At 41.5% G+C, this 24784-nt stretch overlaps 1 protein-coding gene across 5 annotated transcripts in view; it reads left to right on the top strand.

Annotated features, from left to right (window-relative positions):
- The window catches only part of LOC107675513 (zinc finger protein 618-like), a 54104-nt gene extending 37905 nt beyond the window's left edge, over positions 1-16199 (top strand). For 2 of the 5 annotated variants that reach the window (XM_016469899.1, XM_016469897.1), the window contains exons 9-13: positions 2167-2259; positions 7408-7452; positions 9626-9703; positions 10712-10834; positions 11343-16199. In XM_016469899.1, the coding sequence (XP_016325385.1) occupies positions 2167-2259; positions 7408-7452; positions 9626-9703; positions 10712-10834; positions 11343-12874 (1871 nt within the window). In that variant the 3' untranslated portion in view covers positions 12875-16199. Of the gene's footprint in view, positions 1-2166; positions 2260-7407; positions 7453-9242; positions 9288-9625; positions 9704-10711; positions 10835-11342 lie in introns of all 5 variants that reach the window. The other 3 variants (XM_016469898.1, XM_016469902.1, XM_016469901.1) reach the window with 3 other exon arrangements.
- The last annotated feature ends 8585 nt before the right edge of the window (positions 16200-24784 follow it).

Below are 24784 nucleotides of genomic sequence, written 5' to 3'. Positions count from 1 at the left end.
TGAGCTGCTGCTCCCTGCCCCCTTTTCCAGAATAGAGCTGCACCATTACAGCTCGGACCTGCTAAAAACATATGTTTTGGTTCTGATTAGGGCTGCACGATAAATCGCATGCGATATTTAACGCGCATCTTGTCAGAAAGCCGGTTCTGTAATCAGCGGTAAATCTCCATCACCTGCGGGCTTTCACATTGCCCATAAGATGCGCGTTAAATATCGCATGCGATTTATCGTGCAGCCCTAATCAGAACCAAAACATATGTTTTTAGCAGGTCCGAGCTGTAATGGTGCAGCTCTATTCTGGAAAAGGGGGCAGGGAGCAGCAGCTCATTTGCATTTAAAGAGACAGGCCCGAAAGCGTATTTCTGCTTCAACTCAAAATAAGCATTTTCAAAATGATATCTTAAAATTAAAAAATGTAGCCTATTAGTAATAGTGAATGTTGAAATGAACACACTCTAACAAGGAACAATACTTCCACAGTTTTTATTAATGCTACAAATGGACTCTTATTGTTAAGTATTACAATTTAATTTCAACAGTCACGCTTAAAGATAGCCATCTTTAAATATATACACAATGCCATAGCATTAAAATTACATACATATGGATAATGTATGTGTACTCACACTTTATTTGCTTCTATTTTAGAACACTTGATGATTATCTAATCCAAAAAAAAAAAAAACGTTAGTCACACACCGGTCAAAAGCGCAGCGCTGTGTCTAGGAGAACTCACAGGTATCACACACACACTCCAGACGCATCACATTCAATTCAAGTCACGGTCTAAAACAGTTTATTTAATCACCAAACAGACTTAAGTTTGCTTCAAGAATGAACAATGTGGCTTGAAGTTTGAATTAAATGAGTTTGAAATAAATGAGTTTGAAGTTCGATGTTTAAAAAACAAACAAACAAAGCAAGCGGAAAGAGAAAGTGCGATCTTTTACAGGTCTCTATATGAAGCATACAGACTTTATTAAAGCCACAGAAAGACAAACATTTTGCTGAAAATGCACAATACATAATTTATAGCCTAGGGTGAAGTCATTATGTACATTCACAATGATTTTGAACAAATATAATGTAATTTAATAGAAAACTATGTGAATGGTGCTCTGTTCTGCGGCAGGATTTTCTTTCGGTTGGATTTAAATGCGCGCCTGGAGTTTCCCTCTCTGTGCAGCGCGCAGTGTCACATGTCAAAATAAACAACATGTGCTGTCAGTGATACACCTCTAGAGGCAGCTCTCGTGTATAATGCCAGCTTCTCTGCCACTCCAGCAACGGACGCAAACCGGAAAACTATCGGCATGGATTTTTGCCAATAACCGATAGTTCCGGCGAGCAACTATCGGTGGCGATTAATTGGCAAAACCGATGAATCGGTCGACCTCTAGTATCTTATACAGTTTTGCTTCTCAGTCTATTTATTTATTAATTTACTTATTTATTTTGATACCTTATTGTAAAATAAAGCAATGATACTGAATAAGAAAATGACATTTAGCAATGTAATTTATTTATAATTGATCAGCGGTACTTTTACTTTTTAACGTGGTATTGTGTCTGTAATGTTAAAGAATACAAGTTAAAGGTCTTTTGCGGATTGGAATTTATAAGGGAATTTTGCACAAGCTCATTGAGCTAATGCATACTTATAGAATGAAATTTGTGCAAAGATTTCTATATCCTGTCCATGGAGAAAGCTCTCCGTTAGCATTCCCGTTCATCCCAATGGCTTTTGCTTGTCTGGTGTACTGACATATATGTTTATGGGCACTTTGTTCTGGACATTGAACTTTTTCTTTGTTTGTCTGAGCCATTCACCCGAGGAGTAAATGCCATGTGAAGAAAAACGATGACCTGACAACTCTTCACATATTTACATTCTTAGGAGCCTTCCAAAAAACAAGCACTGGCAAAACAAATATCACAAGATTTCATATAATGTATTACATATGTTGCTTGCCAAAAAAAGTTATTGATCAGCTTACAATTCCCATAAATCAAGGAGAAATTGCTTTAAAAACCCATTTCATCTCTATTCATGGAAAATACCTGTTTTATTTTGAGTGATGCACTAAGAAGGATGAAATGAGCATTTAAGTTTTTTCTTGTCTTTGATATGTATTATTTAAGCTTCTTTGATTTTTGCCTTTGCAGAGGGAAATTATGGCCTTAAAATGGAAGGGAAAATGTCTAACCAGTCAGGCCAGTCCAGTCGTGCCGACATCAACAATTCCCAGAACTCGAGTGGTAAGTTACATTGAAATTTAAAAAATCTTTCACCCTTGATATTTGAATCTCGTGAAGTGTTTGCCCTTTGCTCACAGTGATATTTTACTGTCATAATCAAAGGACTGCAGCATCTCTCTGCAGACCAACCTCCAAAAAAGATGGTAAAAATAAACTTGTTTTCCCTTTAAATTAAGCGTATCTTTTGCAACTTATCTTGTTTAAGGATGAATAGATGCTTTTACTGGAAAGTGGTTGTTTCGTTTAGTAATGCGCTCTACAAGGACTCAACTGTGTCTTCACTCTTGAGTTTACTAAAGTTTTTACAATGTCTCTTAAAGGGCACATATTCAACACTTTTTCTTATATGTCAGTCAAGGTTGATTGCTTCAAAACAGTCATAATTTAGTTTTTACATTTTCCAACCAAAATTAAACAGACGGATTTCTATGGTGCATTTCAGTGCTTTCTCTAGCTATAATGACCTCTTTTATGAATTGGTAACCTCTTCACTTGTGAATTGAGTAACACTGTTTGCTTAACCGGTTGAGGGTTCATTGCGCGTGTGTTGCACAATCTTTCATTTGCCAAAGCTGCTTTGCATTGTAACAGATTCATAAAACATTCTGTACAGAAATGTGCTGTTAAAATCAAACTAAATTATGAAAAAACAGTACACCATTTGGCAGAATGATCTTATCATTTTAACTGGAGTTGCATCGCTACAAACTGGAAAATGAGATTTTTATTTAAACATGAGCTTGAATTGTTAAAATATGAGGCTGGAAATGGCCTCCAGTTTACTGCAGTAGTGAATTTTAACACAAGACAACACAGAACACAAACACAGAACACATAAGTACTCTATAGAGCAGAGAATAATGCTACACTACTCGTACACGACCATTTACATCTAAATACTGCAAATACCACAAAAATGAGAGCCTGTTCTCGCTTAATATCCTTCCCCTTTGTCAGAGGTGTAAAGTGTATATATAAGTAATAAAGTAAAGTGACTAATAATACGAGTAAATGTAATGGATACTTTGTAATTTTACTGAGTATCAAAGATATTAGCAACTTTTACTCTATACTTCACTACAGTTTTGAATAAGTATCTGTACTCTGTAGTCCACTACATTTGTAATAAGTGTTGTAGTTACACAATACATTTTGAATGGCACCTAGCTTTTTCTGCAGCAGTTTATTTCTGCTACAAAAGACATGGTACTGCCTACTACTACAGGGCACCGAAAATACTATATCTTGTGCGTTTTGCCCTTACTCACCCAAACTTGTCAACAAGACTACATTACGTGAACGTTCCTTAGCAAGTACTTGTGAATCACAGGTGTTTTATATATGAGAAGACATGACTGCAGCTGGCAATAAGGCCGAATCCAGCACATCCAGGCTTTGACTTTTTAATTTTAATTTTACTTAACATTATCTTATCTATCCGCTATACTGAAGAGGCCTTTTTGAAGGATGTTGTTGTTGTTGTTGTTGTTTTGTTTTTTGCAATTTTGAGGTACTCAGTTTTATTTTGGTTTTAGAAAATAAAAGATTGCTTTCTTCGAGTCAACTCTTTCTTGTTTTTGTTACATGTTCTCTGTGCCTTGTCTTGGACTTTTTTTGTCACTTCCTGTCGTCCGGGGTGTTTGTAGTCAGTTTGTAGTCTGTTTGTTCATTGGTTACCCTTGATTAGTTTCCCCAGGGGCCTGTTTCATAAAACAAGTTTACCAAATAAGCCAGATTTATTTCAGTTAGTCTGGCTTATTGTCAGTTTATTTGGTTAAAAATAAGTCAGACTAACGTACTCTGTTACTAACGTAACCTCGGATCCCTGAGATACGGGAGCGAGTACTGCGTCTTGCTTAAGGCGCTATGGGGAAAACTAATTTTTCTCCGATGACTGAAGCCTTTTCAATAATGCAGTGTAACTGCACGGCCATTGGTTCGTGCAGTGAATTACAAACTAACCAATGGCTCGTCAGCGGAGCTGCACGAGCCTAAGGCAACGAAGCCCGCCAGAATGGGCGGGTCCATCTGGCTATATAAGCGGGCATTTCGCCATAGGATCCTCAGGTTACTTCGACTGAAGCGACGACTGAGTCGTGCAGCTACATAGCACGGCCAGCAAAGCAGTACTCATTCCTGTATCTCAGGGAACCGAGGTTACGTTAGTAACGGAGTACGTTCCCTATCAATACTTCGCTCGTACTGCGTCTTGCTTAAGACGCTATGGGGAAACCAGTACAATCCTGCCGTGCTATGCTAGAGGAACGACAATACTTGAACTTGCCTTAAGCAACAGAAAGGGGCCCAGAGGGACCAAGTATTGTATAACCAAGTATAACCAAGGCGGGTTGAGCCTCCTAGACCCCTTCAAAAACCGAACAACTAGGTTGTTCTTGCCCACCTATTGGCCAGTTATAGGAGCGTGAGAGGCTGCTATGGCTTCTACATAGACCTTGAGCGTGGAAGGGGAACAGCCCTTATCCAACAGCTCTTGCAGGAATGACAATATCAGAGATGTGACGCAGGAAATTGGGTCTGCGCCGCGGGCTGTTCACCAGGCGGAGAAGACAGACCATTTAAGGGCATAGAGTCATCTCGTAGACGGTGCCCTAGCCTAAGAGATTGTATTTAGCATGCTTTCGGAGAGGTCCGCAGGCTCACATCGAGAGGCCAAAGGTGCAGAGCCCACAGCTCTGGCTGTGGGTATTATATTGTTCTGTTCGCCTGAGAGAAGAGGTCCCGTCTCAGGAGGATGGGACACGGGGCTGCAGAGAGCAGCCGAGACAGCTCTGCGAACCAGTGTTGATTCCTCCAGAGCGGGGCCACTAACAGAACCCTGTGCTTCCGTTCCCTGATTCGCCTGATTACCTGTGGGATCAGGGCGATTGGGGGAAAAGCTTAAAGTGGGAGGTTGGGCCAGTCGTGGGCCAATGCATCCTTGTCCTTCGAAAAATAAGTTTGGCAATGAGAGTTGTCTTCTGAGGCGAAGAGGTCGACCTCTGCCTTGCCGAAGATCTCCCAGATTCTGTGAACCATTTGTGGGTGGAGTAGGGATGTAACGCTTACCGGTTTGACGATAAATCATGATAAAATTCCCCACGGTTAGTATTATCGTTTCATCTTTTAATTATCATTAAAACCGTAATAGATTACCGCGATTTGAACAACTCGCGATAAATAAATACTGTCGAGCATAAAGCACAGTTTTAAGTAACAGTCTCACATGCACACATCAGGCAGAGTAGTTTTTAGAGGTTTTAGAGGTTTTAAAAGAGTGCTAAGGGAATTATATTATGAAACTTTTTCAAAGCTTTATTTGAACATTTACATATATTTCAACATGCTATTAAACTGTTGTCAGTCAAGTTGTCATTTAAACTCCAAACATCTTTTGTAATGTTATTGTTTTAGTGATTATGCAAACAAAAAGTAATTTTATTTGTTGTTTGTTGATTTTTAAATATAAAACTTGAAGTGATTTATGTGTCGGTACTTTTTGAACATCTCCAGCACATTTTAACAATACCGTGATAATACTGATAACTGTGATAATTTTGGTCACTATAATCGTGATAAGAAATGTTCATACCGTTACATCCCTAGGGTGGAGCATCCACTCATCCGAGGGGACATTGCTCTGAGATAGCATGTCTGCTCTCTGGTTCAGCCTGCCCGGCACATGCGTTGCTCTCGGTGAATGCAAGTTGAGCTGAGCCTATTCCAAGAGGCGCTCTACCAGAATGAAGAGGCGCTTCGAGGAGAGACCGCCCTGGTGATTTATATAAGACACCATCGTCATGCTGTCCGAACGGACTAAAACGTGGTGTCCCCTCAGGTCTGGCAGAAGGGTGAGAAGGCCCAAACATACTGCTAGCATTTCCAGGCAGTTGATGTGAAGCCGACCCTCCTCTTTCGACCAGTGGCCGAAAGCCACTTTGCCATCGCACAGCACTCCCCAACCTGTGTTGGAAGCGTCTGTCGAGACCACCTTCTTTCTGCAGACCATTCCCAAGGGCATGCCCCGTTCCATCCACTGATGGTCTTTCCAAGGGGCCAGAGCTGCCACGCAGGCCTGGCTCACCTTGACACGAAGGCGTCCGAGACGCCAGGCGTGGGGCGGAACACGCGGTTTCAGCCAGTACTGAAGGGGCCGCATGCGAAGCAGGCCCCCTGCTGGAGACTAAATGGTCCCTGATGATTTTACACCTAATTATTCACCTTAATTCTTAATTCTTTTGCAGTTATGTATTTTCTTCTCCACCCGTTTTTTTTTTCTTCTGACCCCGCTGACCCAATGAGCATTTTGCTGTCCAATGGTCATGCCTTAACTTTGCAATTGCTGTATTGCATTAGTTTTGAATATTTCTCATGGGGATTTTATGATTTTTGACTTTTCATTCCGAGTTAAATCTCTTTTTGTGGCTCATTTTATCTGTAAAAGAAATGTGCCTAATAATTCTGCACACCTGAATATAAGGAGTTTTTCACTTCCAGCCTTCATGGACAATTATATATCACTTATACATGATTAAATACAAAATGAATAGTAGTTATTAAGATTGATGTGGTTTGGAATTGGTAAAATGTGCTTGGAAAAAAAAAAGATCAGAATATCAACGTGCCTAATAGTTATGCACGCACTGTTAGGATGCAATGCAGTACAAGAATGATTGAGAGATGAATAAATAAACGTTCCTCAAAAGCCTGATGATCATATTTGGTCCTCAGATTTTAACATGATTTTTCTAAAAAAATATTTATGGATAATCAAGTAAACCTAAGTTGCTTCTGTCCAGTAAGATATAAAAATATCTTGAAATATTAAAAATGTATAAGTTATTCTTACATTTACTTTATAAAAGTCTACAAAAATCAAGGGGTTAAAAGTGTACTACGATCTAAAGGTGTTTTTTTTTTATTTTTTTTTTTTACAATGATACTAAAAGGCCTTTTACTTCACTAAAACTAAAATATTGAATATGATAATACGAATATTGTGTATCAAATATGACACTAAGTTTTATAAGGCTAAGCTCTGTAATACTTTTTGGGGCCTTTGTATTCATTTTCAAACCTTTCCTATAAAGTGTTACACTTTGCATGCAAGTGTACTCATGGTTAAAAATAACATGGATTTTTGTCTTTCAGATACTCCAAACAGCCGGACCTATTCTTCCCGTCCCAGCCCTCAGAGTATGTATTTTGGAAATCCGGTTGTTTTTTTTGTTTTGTTTGTTTTTTTTTTCTTCATTTTCAAACAAAAAGTAATTTTATTTGTTGTTTGTTGATTTTTAAATATAAAACTTGAAGTGATTTATGTGTCGGTACTTTTTGAACATCTCCAGCACATTTTAACAATACCGTGATAATACTGATAACTGTGATAATTTTGGTCACTATAATCGTGATAAGAAATGTTCATACCGTTACATCCCTAGGGTGGAGCATCCACTCATCCGAGGGGACATTGCTCTGAGATAGCATGTCTGCTCTCTGGTTCAGCCTGCCCGGCACATGCGTTGCTCTCGGTGAATGCAAGTTGAGCTGAGCCTATTCCAAGAGGCGCTCTACCAGAATGAAGAGGCGCTTCGAGGAGAGACCGCCCTGGTGATTTATATAAGACACCATCGTCATGCTGTCCGAACGGACTAAAACGTGGTGTCCCCTCAGGTCTGGCAGAAGGGTGAGAAGGCCCAAACATACTGCTAGCATTTCCAGGCAGTTGATGTGAAGCCGACCCTCCTCTTTCGACCAGTGGCCGAAAGCCAGTTTGCCATCGCACAGCACTCCCCAACCTGTGTTGGAAGCGTCTGTCGAGACCACCTTCTTTCTGCAGACCATTCCCAAGGGCATGCCCCGTTCCATCCACTGATGGTCTTTCCAAGGGGCCAGAGCTGCCACGCAGGCCTGGCTCACCTTGACACGAAGGCGTCCGAGACGCCAGGCGTGGGGCGGAACACGCGGTTTCAGCCAGTACTGAAGGGGCCGCATGCGAAGCAGGCCCCCTGCTGGAGACTAAATGGTCCCTGATGATTTTACACCTAATTATTCACCTTAATTCTTAATTCTTTTGCAGTTATGTATTTTCTTCTCCACCCGTTTTTTTTTTCTTCTGACCCCGCTGACCCAATGAGCATTTTGCTGTCCAATGGTCATGCCTTAACTTTGCAATTGCTGTATTGCATTAGTTTTGAATATTTCTCATGGGGATTTTATGATTTTTGACTTTTCATTCCGAGTTAAATCTCTTTTTGTGGCTCATTTTATCTGTAAAAGAAATGTGCCTAATAATTCTGCACACCTGAATATAAGGAGTTTTTCACTTCCAGCCTTCATGGACAATTATATATCACTTATACATGATTAAATACAAAATGAATAGTAGTTATTAAGATTGATGTGGTTTGGAATTGGTAAAATGTGCTTGGAAAAAAAAAAGATCAGAATATCAACGTGCCTAATAGTTATGCACGCACTGTTAGGATGCAATGCAGTACAAGAATGATTGAGAGATGAATAAATAAACGTTCCTCAAAAGCCTGATGATCATATTTGGTCCTCAGATTTTAACATGATTTTTCTAAAAAAATATTTATGGATAATCAAGTAAACCTAAGTTGCTTCTGTCCAGTAAGATATAAAAATATCTTGAAATATTAAAAATGTATAAGTTATTCTTACATTTACTTTATAAAAGTCTACAAAAATCAAGGGGTTAAAAGTGTACTACGATCTAAAGGTGTTTTTTTTTTATTTTTTTTTTTTACAATGATACTAAAAGGCCTTTTACTTCACTAAAACTAAAATATTGAATATGATAATACGAATATTGTGTATCAAATATGACACTAAGTTTTATAAGGCTAAGCTCTGTAATACTTTTTGGGGCCTTTGTATTCATTTTCAAACCTTTCCTATAAAGTGTTACACTTTGCATGCAAGTGTACTCATGGTTAAAAATAACATGGATTTTTGTCTTTCAGATACTCCAAACAGCCGGACCTATTCTTCCCGTCCCAGCCCTCAGAGTATGTATTTTGGAAATCCGGTTGTTTTTTTTGTTTTGTTTGTTTTTTTTTTCTTCATTTTCACTTGATATCACTCTTCTCATGTTCCATATAGTCCATATTTTTATTTATTTTTGTAAATCATGACTGACTTCACTCGTGCCCATTTTTGTGCCATTTGCATGGCTTTCAAACCTTGCAGGTTTGTTAAAACCTTTAAGTAAAAACCTTTTGCCTGAATACCTGACACTGACCTAAATTTGTTAGCTGTATGTAGTGCTCTTATGTGAGGCTAGCCGGTTACGCTCTGTTATGAGAACATTGCTGTGTTCTGAGAGAAACTGGACGTTGTGTTCCAGAAACCTACACGTGTGGAGCCTGTGGAATTCAGTTCCAGTTCTACAACAACCTCCTGGAGCACATGCAGTCCCATGCTGGTGAGTGAGCCCAGAAAATGAAAACATTTTCAGCTGTGAGCTCATCCAAATTTGGACTCACTCTGTTTTGTTTACATTATTTCTTTGCATCACCACTTGGGTAACTGTTTTATGCAAAGGGCACATTTTTACAGACTGCATTATGTGAGCACTGCATAATATATCGAGTTTGTTTTCATCATGTGCTTTTTGCTCTGTCTGATCAGTAAACTTAACATCTTTACTCGTGCATGGAATCTGCACCTGCACAGTTCCATAAAAACTCAAAACTCAATCATATTGCCATTTATTGTCATTTATTTGTTCAATTTCCCACTCCCAGCATACCCGTTTGTTTAACGGGTTAGTTCACCCAAAAATTAAAATTCTGTCATTGATTACTCACCCTCATGTCGTTCCAAACCCGTAAGACCTTCGTTCATCTTCGGAACACAAATTAAGATATTTTTGATTAAATCCGAGAGCTCTCAGACCCTCCATAGACAGCAACACAACAGCAATGTTCCCAGGTTCAGAAACGTAGCAAGGACATCGGTAAAATAGTCCATGTGACATCAGGGGTTCAACCGTAATTTTATGAAGCTACGAGAATACTTTTTGTGCGAAAAGAAAACAAAAATAACGGCTTTAAGCGCGTGCCTCGTGGTACTCTCTACATTAGCAATGCACTGCTGCAGACGGGATGAGGAGGAGAAGAATTGTTGAATAAAGTAATTATTTTTGTTTTCTTTGCGCACAAAAAGTAAAAAAAGGTCAAATTATTGATCATTGGGAACTCTATATGATGTATAATGGGTAATTTTAGAATGCGCAGGTCAATTACAGATTTTCTGTCAAAATCATCTCAGAAAATCTGAAAATTGTTCATTCTGCATGTACCTTGATCATTTTCATTTGTTTTCACCCCTCAGTGTGTTTATCTTGTTGTTTTTCAATTAATACCAATGCTTTTCCCAAGAATGAGTACATAATGTGTTCTTTCTTCCTTCTGTTTTAATCCTCTTTTAGCTGATAATGAGAACCATGTTAAAGATGAGTCTCCGAAGCCATGCCAAGTGCCTGTAGCCACACAGGAGCAGATGTGGAAATCTCCTCAGCCGGCACAACAGAGGAACCACATACCATCTTTTCGTGAGTTCTTTCTTACAAGCACTACCAGAATCCATTCAAACTCATTTCACAACACACTTGATTAAGTTTATTATTTGCTTGGGCCAACAAAGTAAAGCTAGTAAAGCTAACCAGTTTCTATGTTTCTTGACTGCTGTTGTTATTAACTTGGTTATGGTCGCTCAATTTTCAGTAAATTTTCAGTTCACGTTAAAGTTAACATTTGTTACAAAGTAAATTAATGTGGGTGCCCTTGCTGATTTGCTACGTTTATTTGGGAATCAAGGAAGTCTCTGATTAATCCACAATGCACACTCCTCAAGTTTTATTTTCAGATTTATAAGAGGCAAAAGTGCCATACGTGTCCTCTCTAAGAAGTTAGTGTCGCTCTTGTATGTGCCCCAGAAATTTTAACTGCATTTTTTGTTTTGATGGGTTGCAGCTGTTGCTGTTGCTTATGGATGTTTTGTAACAGTTAACTTGTAGAGATAACAAAGCTTAATTCATTTGTCTCATTCTGCTTTTGCAGAGAACAGATTACTTCCAGAAAAGGAGAGACAACAAGTAGCTGAACGTTTACTGAGAGTAATGTGCGTAGACCTTGGCCTTCTTGGCGTCCTCAGCAGCAAAGACTTCCTGAAGCTTGCACAGACCCTGGTGGACACGGGTTCACGTAATGGGGCCTACTCCATTCGTGAAGCCCTGGGAGATATGAGCTCACTGGCATTAAAACAGCTCCCCCGTATGTACAATCAGGTCAAAGTAAAAGTCACCTGCGCCCTGGGTTCCAACTCATCCTTGGGCATTGCAGTGACCTGCCATTCCCAGACTATAGGACCAGACTCCTGCTATTTGCTGACAGCGTATCAAGTAGAGGGTGTGCGACTCCGGCGCTACGTCCTGGGACTCAAGGAGGCCTCGTTAAGGGAGAGTCCTGAGCAAATACACCACTGGGTCCAGAATGTTCTGTCAGAGTTTGTCATGTCGGAAATCCGCACAGTCTACGTGACAGAGCCACGCTTGTCTTCGGTAGCCTTTTGCTGTCGCACCGGAATTGGCCTTCGTTGCACAGGTTGCTCTCTAACAGCCACAGTTCAGGCCGTTCTCGGTCGCCGCAGCCTGCAAGCACGAGGGCTCCATGAACTAGGAGAGCTTCTGGCTACATGTCGCGACATTGCTGCAACGACCAGCTTCAGTCAAGAAGGGAAAGCTGCAGAAGAGCCTGCCGCTCTGCCCTGCTGGGATGCAGTTGCAGAGGCCTTGCTCAAGGTACACGAGAACTTTGAGGCCACCTGTGAAGCGTATGGCCGTTCGAAGAGCACTGTGCCACTCTTGCAAGGCCTGAACAAGCACCTGCTTGGCACGCTTGCATGTTTGCTTGCGCCGCTAAGACAGGCAGCACAGGAACTGAGTGTGGAACACTGCCCCACACTCCAACACGTCCTTCCCGTCTACCTCCGTCTCGAAAAACTTTTCACCTCCAAAGCCGGTGAAGCGGGTGCTGGCAGTAAGCTCTGCCACTACTTCCTGGAAGCCCTGAAGGAGAACTTCAAAGTGGAACGCGTCCATCAAGTCGCAATGATCCTGGATCCACAGCTTAAGCTGCGGCCAGTCCCTGCGTACCAGCATGAGGATATTATCTCAAGGGTGTGTGACATGGCGGCTAATATGAGGGAATCAAGAAGCAGTGGTTCTGGGGGTATGTCTGTGGACGAACGGGATAGCGAAGGACCGTCAGCACCAAAGCGTGGCCGCCTGGACTGTGGATTGGAGAGGCCATCGTGCGATGCTGAAGAGCCACAGGTACGAAAAGAGTTGTTCCAGTACCTCGGCGAACCACTCTTCAATGGCACAGGTGACCTGTTGCAGTACTGGAGTTCGGTCATGGACAGATACCCCAGGCTGTCGCGGTTAGCACTGTGGTTGCTGGCTGTACCGGCTGTAGCTGTGCATGGAGAGTGCGTGAACATCTGCGAGGAGACCTTAGCCATGAAAAGAAAGCAGCAGGTCACTGCGGAGGAGATGAACAAGCTGGTCTTCCTCAAGAGCAATTTTGCTTGAGATGGCTCAGGACTTTCAGCTAATGGCACCATAGACTGTTTGAAATGGAGACTTTTTGAACCAGATGTACCGGTCACTTCTCTTTACCCCTTCCAAAAATCTTGTTTTACCGTAAGTGTCCATCAATGAGGCACATGATAAAAATTTACCAAGGAAAAAGGTACATTGACAACTAATTCACAAACACCCCTTCAGACCATACAGTAGCTTGACATTGGCAGTGGCAACAGAAGCAACTCGATGAAAATACAGTCTGCGCGAGGACAAGGACGTGAACTTGTGTTTTCGATGTTTCGGTTAAACTATCGCTTAAAATTGTGATGTGTTTTTATCAGTATGTGGTTCATCCATCTCTCTTTTCTTTCTGTGGAATCCATCTGAAATTTAGTCAATGGATTATTGAAATCATACACAACATACTTTCCATCTAGAGAAGGAAAAAACGGGGTACTTAGAAAAAGCCATTTCTTTGCAATTACGCCTTTATGAAAACCACAAACACTCTTTGCTGTGACATCCGAACGATACCTCTCTTTAGCAGTTTATCAGAGGGCAGATCAAGCTTGTAGAGGTGTAAGTCTTGTTGTAGGCAGGCCCTGATTCAGTAATCTCAGTTAACCGGTTTGAGTGTGTTAAGCTCTTGTTCAGCCTCAGGAGTTTAAGGCCAGCAGAACTTAAAATTTATACTTGGGTCACATAGATAAATGATTTTGCAATTATTTATTTTAATTATTTTTTGTCAGTTCTCACAATAACGTTGCAATAAATGTTCCGTAGCAGAAGTTATACTATCAAGCTGACGTTGATGCCTTGCACCTTTGTAGCAGCCTTTTTTTTTCAATTACAGCTCACTGGGATCATTTCCTTCTACAATACAATCTGCAATACCTGAAACAGCCACTTAAACCCCAAGATTGGATCCCCAATAATATTGGGTTATGGAAGTATATAGGAATGATCTGATGTTCCAGTCCAGTGGATCTGATTTATTTATTTTTTTATTTTTTTTAATTCAGATCTTGTTTCTGAAAGTGGGAATAGGGCTATGAAATACAGAAACTGTCTGTCTCTCACTGTCTCGGTACAAACCACCTTGAACAGAGGCAGCTAACTGCATTATTGTTTGAATGCATTTTAAGAGGATAAAGCTAAACAAGTATTTCATTATTTATGCACTGGATTTCTCTTATCATTATTTTCCTCATTTATCTACAGCAGGTAATTAGATTAGTGATAACATTAACTAGAATAAAATCATTGCCTAGATTAGGAATAAAGTATCTTTTAAAAGTAGTTTGTCATTGTGAATAATTGCCATTTCCGGACAGATTTGTAGTTTTATCTTATAATACTCGTGCTTCCTCATAACGGTTTCGCCCTCATAAATTTCCACTGCCTTTGAACAACTGTTCATTTCAAAATTGTTCTAGTAAACAGACAGAATTAACAATTTTCACTTCCATAATAAAATAAATGATCTTCAAGAGTATTTTGCAGTAGTTTTTCCAAGGAAAGATGTGATTTAGTATTATATAGTTTGTCTTGTAATGCCTTGAACATCTTTGTGTGATTATACAGATATGCATGCAGACAATATAAGAGTTTTTTTTTTTTTCTTTAATAAAGTGGAAGAGATCTATAGTGCATATGTCAGTGTTCACACAACAGCAGAAATACTGTTGTCAGTCCTATTTTGAGTGCTAAATAAGGTTTTGTTCATGTGCAGATCTCCTTATAAAAGAATGACAACCGCATTCTCTAACAATAGTGATTGACTTAGATTTTCTGGAGTCAAAGCCAAATTTTGAGGGTTCAGTTATATATGCTGTAGGACTAAAATGGCAGTGAAGTAGTCTATCACATCATTGAAATGGGTAAGCATGAGGTGTGCGCTTTGGGCTGTCGACCTCTCTCAGGTTATCTAAAATGGTGGTATCGTGTAGTGAAAGAGAGAGCGAGACAAAACTCTTAAGTATTTAGGAAATAGGCTTACAAGGGGGAAAAAACGGTACCGAAGAGTTTTTGACCACATATATGAACAGTTCCTAATAAATTTGAAATCCTTAAAGTCCTTTATAGTCTATTGACTATCATCATCTGTTCCTATGGTTACAGGCATTATTTGCCCTACGTAGAAGGGAACTGACTTTGGTTACCTGTATAGACATTGTAGGTACTCTGCTGTTGTAGGTGCAAGACGATTTGAGAATCACACCTGCTGGTAAATACGGTTGTTAATCCCGCACACACCATAGAATTTGTTTATTGCTATGATAAAACTATAGCGAACAATTGTTTCGGCATTTAACGGCTGTGAACAAGTTTAACCTATTTGGTGTCCGTTATGTTTGACCAAATATTAGCGACCAAAGACGCATTGTGTCATGCAATTTTACCTAAACCACTGTTGACAGACGCTTGGTGTATTATTCTTGTGAAGCTGCTGCTTTTAAACTGCACGCTCTTTGCAGTGTTGCCTGCCTTTTCTGCTTATCCTTCTTTGTGCTTTTGGGCTTCCCATTAAGGTCACTAAAAATATGAGCAACAAACAGTATTTGTTTTTGTTTTATTTTTTAATGTGAGAGATTCAAGTGAGTCGTCAACAAGAAGTTTAGTTCACTTCTTTTTGGCCTTACTTTTTGAATTTAATGTTAATGTTGTTGTCACTACCTGAACATTTTTACAAGTTAAGTCGGTTGTCGAGTGGATTAATGCCTCGTTCCAGACGAAATCAAAGGCGGGAAACTGAAATTTCCCGCTTCCAACCTCAATGCCTTCAGGTCAACCACTGTCACTGACTCAGTGTGAGCAATTCGTGTTCCCACATCAATGATGAACAAAAACAAAAGCAAAGAACACTTAATGCTCAGGTTAGCTTGTTAAAAACAAGCCAGAATAAAATAAAAATAAAAATTGTATGTTATACATTTGTGTAATATACATCTTTGTATACCACATTGTAAACTTGATGTTGCCCTGCATGCGCTCTTAAGTCACCGCCATCTTTCAACTTTTTTTTTTTTTTTAAAGATTATGGTTGAATACTAATGTCCAACTTTAAACGCCGTTCCAGTAATTTTATTCCCAAGTAGGAGGTAGGGAAGAGTTCAGATCTATCTGAACACAAATAAGCACTTCAGTAGAGGAGTAACAACCGTATTTAGCTCCAGCGTGTACGTGGCCATTGTGTGAAGCTTAGTTCATACAAATTCGATCTGCTAAAAAGAAAAGGAGCTGTGATGCATGTTGTTTGGACTTGGTATCTCACATACCCCAAAATACAGATAATGATACTGGCTAGCATGTGCAGAAATGTTCATATGTATATATATATAAAAAAAAAAGATTTTGATAAACCTGGCCCAGAAACAGCTGCTGTTGACTATTGTCGTCTTTTTGTGTAACCACAAGAGGGCAGAAGTGTCTCAGAAATCTGTCTTTGCAAAGAGTCTCCAAACATCTTACCTCTGTTTTCTAATCAAGCATTTCAGCTATTTTGATAAACTCAGTCTATGAATATGTCAGACTTCATGAAGGTTTTCCTTTTTTTTCCTTTTCCCTGGGCGAATGTGTACATTTTTGGGGAAACATGAAAGCTGGTCAAATGCAAAATGCTCTTCAGCAGCAGGCAAGTTTTTCTCTGAAAGTATAAAACACTGTTTTAATCACAACTATTTATGGGTGTACAACAATTAGTAATATCGTTTATTCTGTTTGGTTGAGATCGTTTATTCTGTTTGGTTGAGAGGGTCCCCCCAGTCCAGCCTACATTTGTCTTTGACCGGCATTTTTCTGATTTTGTGTATTAAGTTGTTTCAGCTGTAGGTCTAATTTATACTTTTTTAACAACACTATTTTTCTAAACATGACTGATAGAGTTTTTTCTCTCCGTATCGACTGTCAGTAGTACACTGCGCTGTTCTAAGAATCTATCTACTCCTGTAGTATGTGCTGTGTGAATAAAATATCCTCAAACAAGCAAAAAAAAAGTTTATAGATTTATTTTGGATAGTCACTCTTTGTATTGCATTGCTCATGTTACAGTAACTGAACTTAATGGGGAGTTGTTTTAAAAAAAAAAAAAGCGAGAGCGAGAAAGAGAATTGTAGTGTGGTGCGAGTCGTGCATTTACGCTAAACATTCTGACAACAAGTGCACTTTAAAGGGGTCATGAAATGAAAACACAAAAAGTCTTTATTTACACATGTAAGAATTTATTCTACCATACTGCTAGTTTCATACTTCGATGCAAACTCCTGAGTTTAAAATGAGTTTTTGTTTCAAGAATGCCCCTGTTGTGAGGTCACAACATTTTCCTCTATGTGCCCCTTAACATGCATATTCAAATTAAGGAGGTGTGCGTTTAACAACTCATGTCTGTCCAACACTTAACGCTATTAAGACACCAAGTGTATCATCGTTAGCTTCTGCTAATCAAATGAGTACATACGCTGATTTCCAGGCAGCAATTGTGTTCTGGTTCAGTAAGTATACTTTTAGGAAAATGTACAGATAATAGATTTTTGCAAGCAAAATTAACACGCTGAATCAGACTGTTGAAATCATTGTGATTGCATTGCTTCATTTTCCTCAGCCTCGGAATCTGACTCAGGTTCAAACATACTATGTATGTGTCTATAACAGTGCCGGCCATCTTGAGCTTTTACATTCGAGCAATTACATTCACTGATCACAGCAGCAGTATTGACCTTCAAACTGTGTTTGACAGTGAAAATGAGGTTTTATTTTATATTTATTTTTAGTTATATTGGTTTAGTTATATTTATTGTTTTATTTTATTAATATTATTTATTATTATTATTATTATTAATAAACTTTATTTAACTTCAGAAACAAATATCTGAAAATGCATTTAATTTTAATGCAGTAAATTTCCTGAAAATTTCCATGGGAAGCTAATCTAGAGAATTTTGGAAATATTGGAACTGTAATAATACTGGAATGGTAAAAATATTTTACAATTGATGCTGGACAAATGAATAGAAATGAGCTAGATGAATACAGTCATGGCCAAAAGTTTTGGCAGTGACATCAATTTTGTGTTTTGCAAAGTTTGCTGCTTCAGTATTTGTAGATTATTTTTTCCATGTTTCTATGGTATACTGAAAAACAATGATAAGCATATACGATTTAAAGGCTTTTATTAGCAAAATAATATATAATGAGTCACTATTTACAGTGTTGACCCTTGTTCTTCATAACCTCTATCCATGCTGGATATTAGCTTCTGGGCCAAATCCTGAATTTGTGGGCTTCTGCTTGTCCACTCGCCTTTTGAGGACTGACCACAGGTTCTCTATGGGATTGAGATCCGGGGAGTTGCCTGGCCACGGATACTAAATTTCAATGTAATTATCTTTGAGCTACTTCTTTCTCACTCTTGCTTTGTGACATGGTGCTCCATCATGCTGGAAAATACACGGATCATCACCAAATTGCTCATGGATCGTTGGAAGAAGTCGCTCTTGCAGGACGGTTTGATACCATTCTTTATTCATGGCAGTGTTTTTGGGCAGAATTATGAGAGAGCCCACTCCCTTGGTTGAAAAGCAACCCCACACATGGATGGTCTCAGGATTCTTCACTGTTGGCACGTCACAGGACTCATGGTAGCGTTCACCTTTTCTTCTCCAAACAATCGATTTTCCAGATGTCCCAAACAGTCGGAAGGGAGCTTCATCAGAGCAAATAACTTTGCACCAGTCTTCTGCTGTCCGCTCCTTGTACTTCCTGCAGAATTTCAGTCTGTCCTTAATGAACACCACAACAGCTTAAGCTGCAAACTTTGCAAAACACAAAATTTATGTCACTGCCAAAACTTTTGGCCATGACTGTAGATCATGGGTGTAGAATATGCGTGAGATTTTTAATAACACGTAAATTTGTCCCCAACACTTTTTTTCAGGCAAGTGTGTTCACACAGAGATTTTTAAGGGCCGGTGTGAATAAATATAGATTTAAATTCAAAGAGACAGGATAGTCTGTGCATGACCTGATGTTTTATTCGTATCCCGAATGAGGCGATGTGAACATCATGTTTGTCATGAAATCTCTCTGCTTGTATGATAAAATTTATTTTTAGAAATGATTAATTTTATATTTTATAACACTGAAAGGCAAATAGTCGAAACTCTAATATATATTTTTTCCATATACTCTGTTCTCTTTTTGTTTTACATAAAGCTCTAAAATTACTATGCAGTAACAAGTGTGTGAAGTAAATGAGTGTAAATCTAATAAAAAAAAGAGTGTAAGGCTAATCCCAAATACAGTGTTGCAGTTGCCTTTTTCCATGCATTTCCTGGAAATTACTTAAATCAATTTCCATATTTCTAAACTGCGTAGGAACCCTTACTGTTTTAATTAGAAGATATAGACATAACGGTCTTATCAAGTAACTGTATGAAGTTTCGGTTCAAGCTCCGCCTACTTCCGGTTTTATCCGAATACAGATAACAGATACAAATAATTTTGTGATTGTTACAGATACAGATACAAACACTAGCTTCGCTGCACACCCTTAGTTTGTATTATCTGTATTATGATTTTACAGACCTCATGTTTCATCACCAATAGTCCCTAGTTTATTTATAATCTTATTTCTCTTACAGGAATTTGAGTAATTAAAAATCTTAATTACCATTTGCGTTTATAACATGCTTATCCGATAGGGTTTATGTATATGCTTTATTTATTTTTTTGTAAGATTAACAGGTTTTTTTTTTCTAAGGCATTGTTAGATTCCAGTATTTCCTGTCATAGCTATGCAAATATTTGATTTCAAAAACAGTATCGTAGCTATTAAACTATTTCTTGTTATGATTTTAAATATGCATTTAACGGTTTTAAAGTAAGTCTGATTTTGTGGTGGCTGTGCTTCAAAGGGGACATCGGATGCCCATTTTCCACAAGTTGGTATGATGTTCACAGCGACTCGTTTCGGTGCATATCTCTTTACATGCTAATGAGCTCTGCTCACCCCACCCCTCTCTTCTGTGGAAGAGCGAACGCGATTCGCAAATAATCATAAATAAAAAGTGTGCTGGCACCGATAACCTTGCGGGCAGCGTGCCGACATACAGTGCCACTGCGTTTCGGGTGTCCCGTGTTTGAATCCCGACGCGATCTGTCATCTCGGTTCTCTGTTTCCTTTCCGTGAACTTGTTTGCGGATTGCCGCACCTCACATCTGTATTTTGTTCAGTGTGTATAGATTATGATTGTATTTTATTTTTATGGAAACAAATTTTGTTATTTTTAATGTAACTTACATATATTTGCCTTAAATCATCCTGGCGACCCATTTTTGACCCAGGGTTGGAAAACCTAGGCTGTGTAGTTAGGTCCATGCAGAAACTTTTATAGTTGTGTCATCACCGTTTAGTGACGTCATTGAATGTTCCGGGAAAACTGAAGTTGTATAGGCGGGGATGATGTAGCAACCAGGAACTATAAACGCATTTGTGGTGGAGAGAACTGCAGCTTCTGTTGTTCAGTAAGCGCTCTATGTGTGTCACGTCATATTTATTGTTGTACGTCCTGTTTCATAGTTCTAAGCAATACAATGGCAAAATCTGGCAAGAATGTTGAGTCTGACAAGCAGCGTTTCAGGCTGTGTGTTCCTCCCTGCCCTCGTTTCATTATAGGTGGGGATGCACACAGTTTGTGCGTTGCTTGTTTGGGAGCGGAGCACGCTCGGTCAGCTTTCGAGGGAGCTGACTGTTCGCATTGTGTTCGTCTCTCGATGTGGATGCTCCACTCCCGGAGAGTACTCTTTGAGGGTGCTCTCGCCAGCGTTCCCCGCGGTTCGGGTCCTGCCTCTGCCGAGGCAGAGCGGCGCCTTAAATCGTGGGTTCACAGCTGGATCTGGCAGAAAGAATGGAGATGGGCACGTCATTTTCTTCTTCACCTGCCAGAGCTAGCGCTCACTCTCAGGAGACAGAAGCACGTTCTGAAACTGTTTCTTCCACCTCGGAGCTCGGCGCTCGTGTTATCTTCCTCTGAGGAGGGGGGTGACGCAAGCGCCGAACGAGACAAGTCTTTGGACTTGCCACCACAGTCTGTATTGTTTGAGGGGCTGTTGGAGGTGGTGACTAGAGCTGTGGCTAAATTAAAGATCGATTAGCCAGCAGAGAAAGAGAGTCAGGAGCGTCCAAAAAGCAAGCTTGATGAACGCTTCCTGCGCTCAGAGTCACCGCCTCCGCACCGGGGTCTGCCAGTATTTCCTGATCTACACACTGAGGTGTCTAGATCGTGGAATAAGCCATACTCTGCCCGCCTCTTCAGTCCCGATGTTTCCCATTATGCTAATGTGATAGGGCTGAATGAGCTCAGTTATGGGAAGATCCCCCGGGTTGAGGATACGCTTATGGGCTATCTTTCTCCTGGCGGTGCATCTTCCCTTAAGGCTCCGGCATTACCCACCAAGCCACTTAGGACTTCCTTGGCTTTGGTGAGTAAGGCATACATGGCAGCGGGTCAGGCTGGAGGTTGCTTGCACAGTATGGCAGTGTTGCAAGCGTACCAGGCTGACCTGCTGAAAGAGATGGATGAGGGAGAAGAGATAAAAAAATTAAGATATCGCTGAACTGCGTAGAGCCACAGATGTCACTTCGGGCCACCAAGGAGACCGCCAGAGCTATTGGGCAGTCTATGGCAGCCTTGGTGGCCACGGAAAGACATCTGTGGCTGACCCTGTCACAGTTAAATGATAAGGACAGAGTCTTTCTCCTGGAAGCCCCGCTAGTGCCTTCTGGACTGTTCGGCGATGCTGTAAACACAGTCGTCGACAGGTTCCAGGAGGCCATGAAACAAGTGGCGGTTTTCCAGCGATTTCTCCCCCGCCGCTCTCATGGGGCTGAAAGGCGGGATCAGCCCCAGCCGTGTACCAGCTCCTCTCAAAGGGAAGTCCAAAAATTGAGCATTGCCACTCGCACTCCCCCACAGAAAAAAAGCAGGAGGGGTGGCGGCGCTCCAGGTCAAAGTCCTCAAAAGAGATGACGGGTCTGAGGACCGTCATTTTTAATAAGAAGGCTTCGGCCAAGAGGTCATGACATAAGGGTGTCAGGACATCTGAGGGCAGGCCCCTCTGGGGTAGAGCGGTTCACACCTCAGCGTACGGTGCCCGTCTGTCCTCAGTGATCTCAAAGGAGATCGTTTCGTTAACCCTGCCACCCCTGATACTTCAGGGCACAGCGATCTCCAGTGAGTGTATCTCTCAGCTACCACCCGGCAACGTAGCAGTCCTGAAAGGCTTGCTACCTCCAAGGAGGTCTCTAGAGCAGCTAGATCGGCCATCTCCTGCCGGTCCGCCACTTCAGGGCACCGAGCTAGCAGCTCTAAATACACCAGAGGCCAGTCTCGAGAGACTGGTTCCCTTAGTACATCATCTGGCAGCGTGGAAGCTTCTGCCAAATGTGTCTCATTGGGTCCTGCACACTGTAGAAAGAGGCTACAAGATTCAGTTTGGTATAATTTCCACCATTGCATATCTATCATCCAAATGCCCTAATAGCTTATCTGTGGAGGAAAGTAAGTGTCTTTTCGAGCATCAGCACATATTGGATGAACTTTATAAATTAAAAGCTGAAGGTGCTTTTGTAAGGTCCAGAAGACGCTGGCTTGAAGAAGGAGAACAAAATACGGCTTACTTTTTTAGGTTGGAAAAATCTCTAACTAAAAATAATATTCATCAGTTGAAAAACATCATACGGTGCCCGTCTCTCGTCAGTGCCCTTAGGAGATCACCGAGCTAGCTGCTCTAAATACACCAGAGGCCACTGGTTCCCATAGTAGATCATCTGGCAGCGTGGAAGCTTCTGTCAAATGTGTCTCATTGGGTCCTGCATACTGTAGAAAGATTCAGTTCGGGTCTCGTTCGCCTCTATTCAACGGGGTGTTTCCCACTCTGGTGGGCCCCGAGCAGGCTCTGGTCATGGAACCAGAAGTAGATTCTCTCTTGAGGAAGGAGGCCATCGAGGTGGTCCCTCCTCTCGACACAGAGTCTGGGTTTTACAGCCGGTACTTCATCGTTCCGAAGAAGGATAGGGGGTTATGTCCGATTTTTCAGATCTGCATTTGTTGAACCACTCAGTCATGCGACTCAAGTTCAGAATGCTCACGATCAAACAGGTCTCAAATCAGGTCAGAGGACTGGTTTGTGTCGATAGATCTGAAGGACACATACTTCCATATATCGATCCTTCCTCAACATAGGAAGTTCCTGAGGTTTGCTTTTGGGGGCAAAGCGTACCAATATCGGGTTCTTCCGTTTGGTCTGGCACTCTCACCCCGCACTTTCACCAAGTGTGTGGATGCTGCTCTGGCTCCTCTGCAACTCCAGGGCATCCGCATACTGAATTACATCGACAATTATCTGGGCATAGTGTGGGATTTGACCACGATGCAGGCACGTCTGTCTCCTGCTCAGATCGAGTCGATCCTCACGGCAGTCAAGAGAGTGAGAGAAGGCCAGTCACTCACTGTGAAGCAGTTCCAGAAACTGTTGAGTCTGATGGCAGCTGCATCCAATGTGATACCTTTTGGCCTGCTGTACATGAGACCCTTGCAGTGGTGGCTCAGGACCAAAGGGTTTTCCCAGAGGGGCAACCCGCTTTGCATGATCAAGGTCACATGGCGATGCTTACATGCCTTAGACATGTGGAAGAAACCTTGGTTCCTGTCACAAGGCCCCGTGTTGGGGGCTCCATGATGTCGTGTAACGCTAACGACGGACGCCTCCCTCACGGGCTGGGGAGTGGTCATGAGTGGCCGCTCCACCCAGGGTCTGTGGGAAGGTCCCCATCTCATGTTGCACATCAACTGCCTGGAGATGTTGGTCGTGTTTCGAGCATTGAAGCAATTTCTCCCAGACCTGAGAGGCCATCATGTGCTTGTTTGCACAGACAACACATCGGTGGTCTCTTACATCAACCGCCAGGGGGGTCTGCGCTCGCACCCCCTTTACAGGCTGGCACGGCAGATCCTTTTGTGGTCCCAGGGGAAACTGCTCTCCGTGAGGGCAGTGTACATCCCTGGGCACCTCAATCAGGGAGCAGACATCCTGTCGAGGCAGGGGTTGACGCCCAGGGAATGGAAGCTCCACACCGAGGTGGTGGAGCAGATTTGGAAGAAGTTCGGTCGAGCCCAGGTAGACTTGTTTGCGTCTCGAGAGGTCTCACAATGTCCCCTGTGGATCTCCCTCATGGTACAGACATGGCCGAGGCTTCGTCTATACGCCTTCCCTCCGATTGCTCTGCTCCCGGGGAGTTCTGGAGATAGTTCGCTGGGACGGGGTTCGTTTCATATTCGTAGCCCCGTACCGGCCGGGCCGGCCATGGTTTGCGGACCTGGTAGCCCTACTCGAAGACTCTCCATGGGAGATTCCCGTTCGGCGGGATCTCCTCTCTCAGGCAGGGGGCACCATCTTTCACCCCCGCCCAGATTTGTGGAAGCTTTGGGTGTGGCCCCTGAGGGGGCACAGCTCACAGCATCCAGTCTCTCAACTGAGGTTGTTGAGACCGTCCTCCAGTCCAGAGCTCCCTCTACGAGGAAATCATACGCTGCTATGTGGCATTTATTCACTTCATGGTGTGACAGCCGTCAGTTAGACCCAGTCAATTGCCCTGTTGGCCCAGTACTGGAATTTCTGCAAGAGAGATTTGTCATGAGGTTATCCTCCTCCACTTTAAATGTCTTTGGGCTGCTATTGCTGCTCATCTGGGGAGGAACCCGTTAGTGACACAATCCTTCAGGGTACCAAGAGGCTGAGGCCTCCGGTACGCCCAAGTATGCCTTCTTGGGATTTGGCTGTGGTTTTAGAAGCCCTTTCGAAATCTCCCTTTGAACTCCTGGAAAAGGTTTCTTTGAGATTTCTTAGTTAAGACTGTAT

The sequence above is a fragment of the Sinocyclocheilus anshuiensis genome, unplaced genomic scaffold, assembly GCF_001515605.1.
Source record: "Sinocyclocheilus anshuiensis isolate Anshui unplaced genomic scaffold, SAMN03320099.WGS_v1.1 scaffold1604, whole genome shotgun sequence".
In the NCBI taxonomy this organism is placed as follows: domain Eukaryota; kingdom Metazoa; phylum Chordata; class Actinopteri; order Cypriniformes; family Cyprinidae; genus Sinocyclocheilus; species Sinocyclocheilus anshuiensis.
This window is presented reverse-complemented; position numbering and strand designations above follow the sequence as displayed.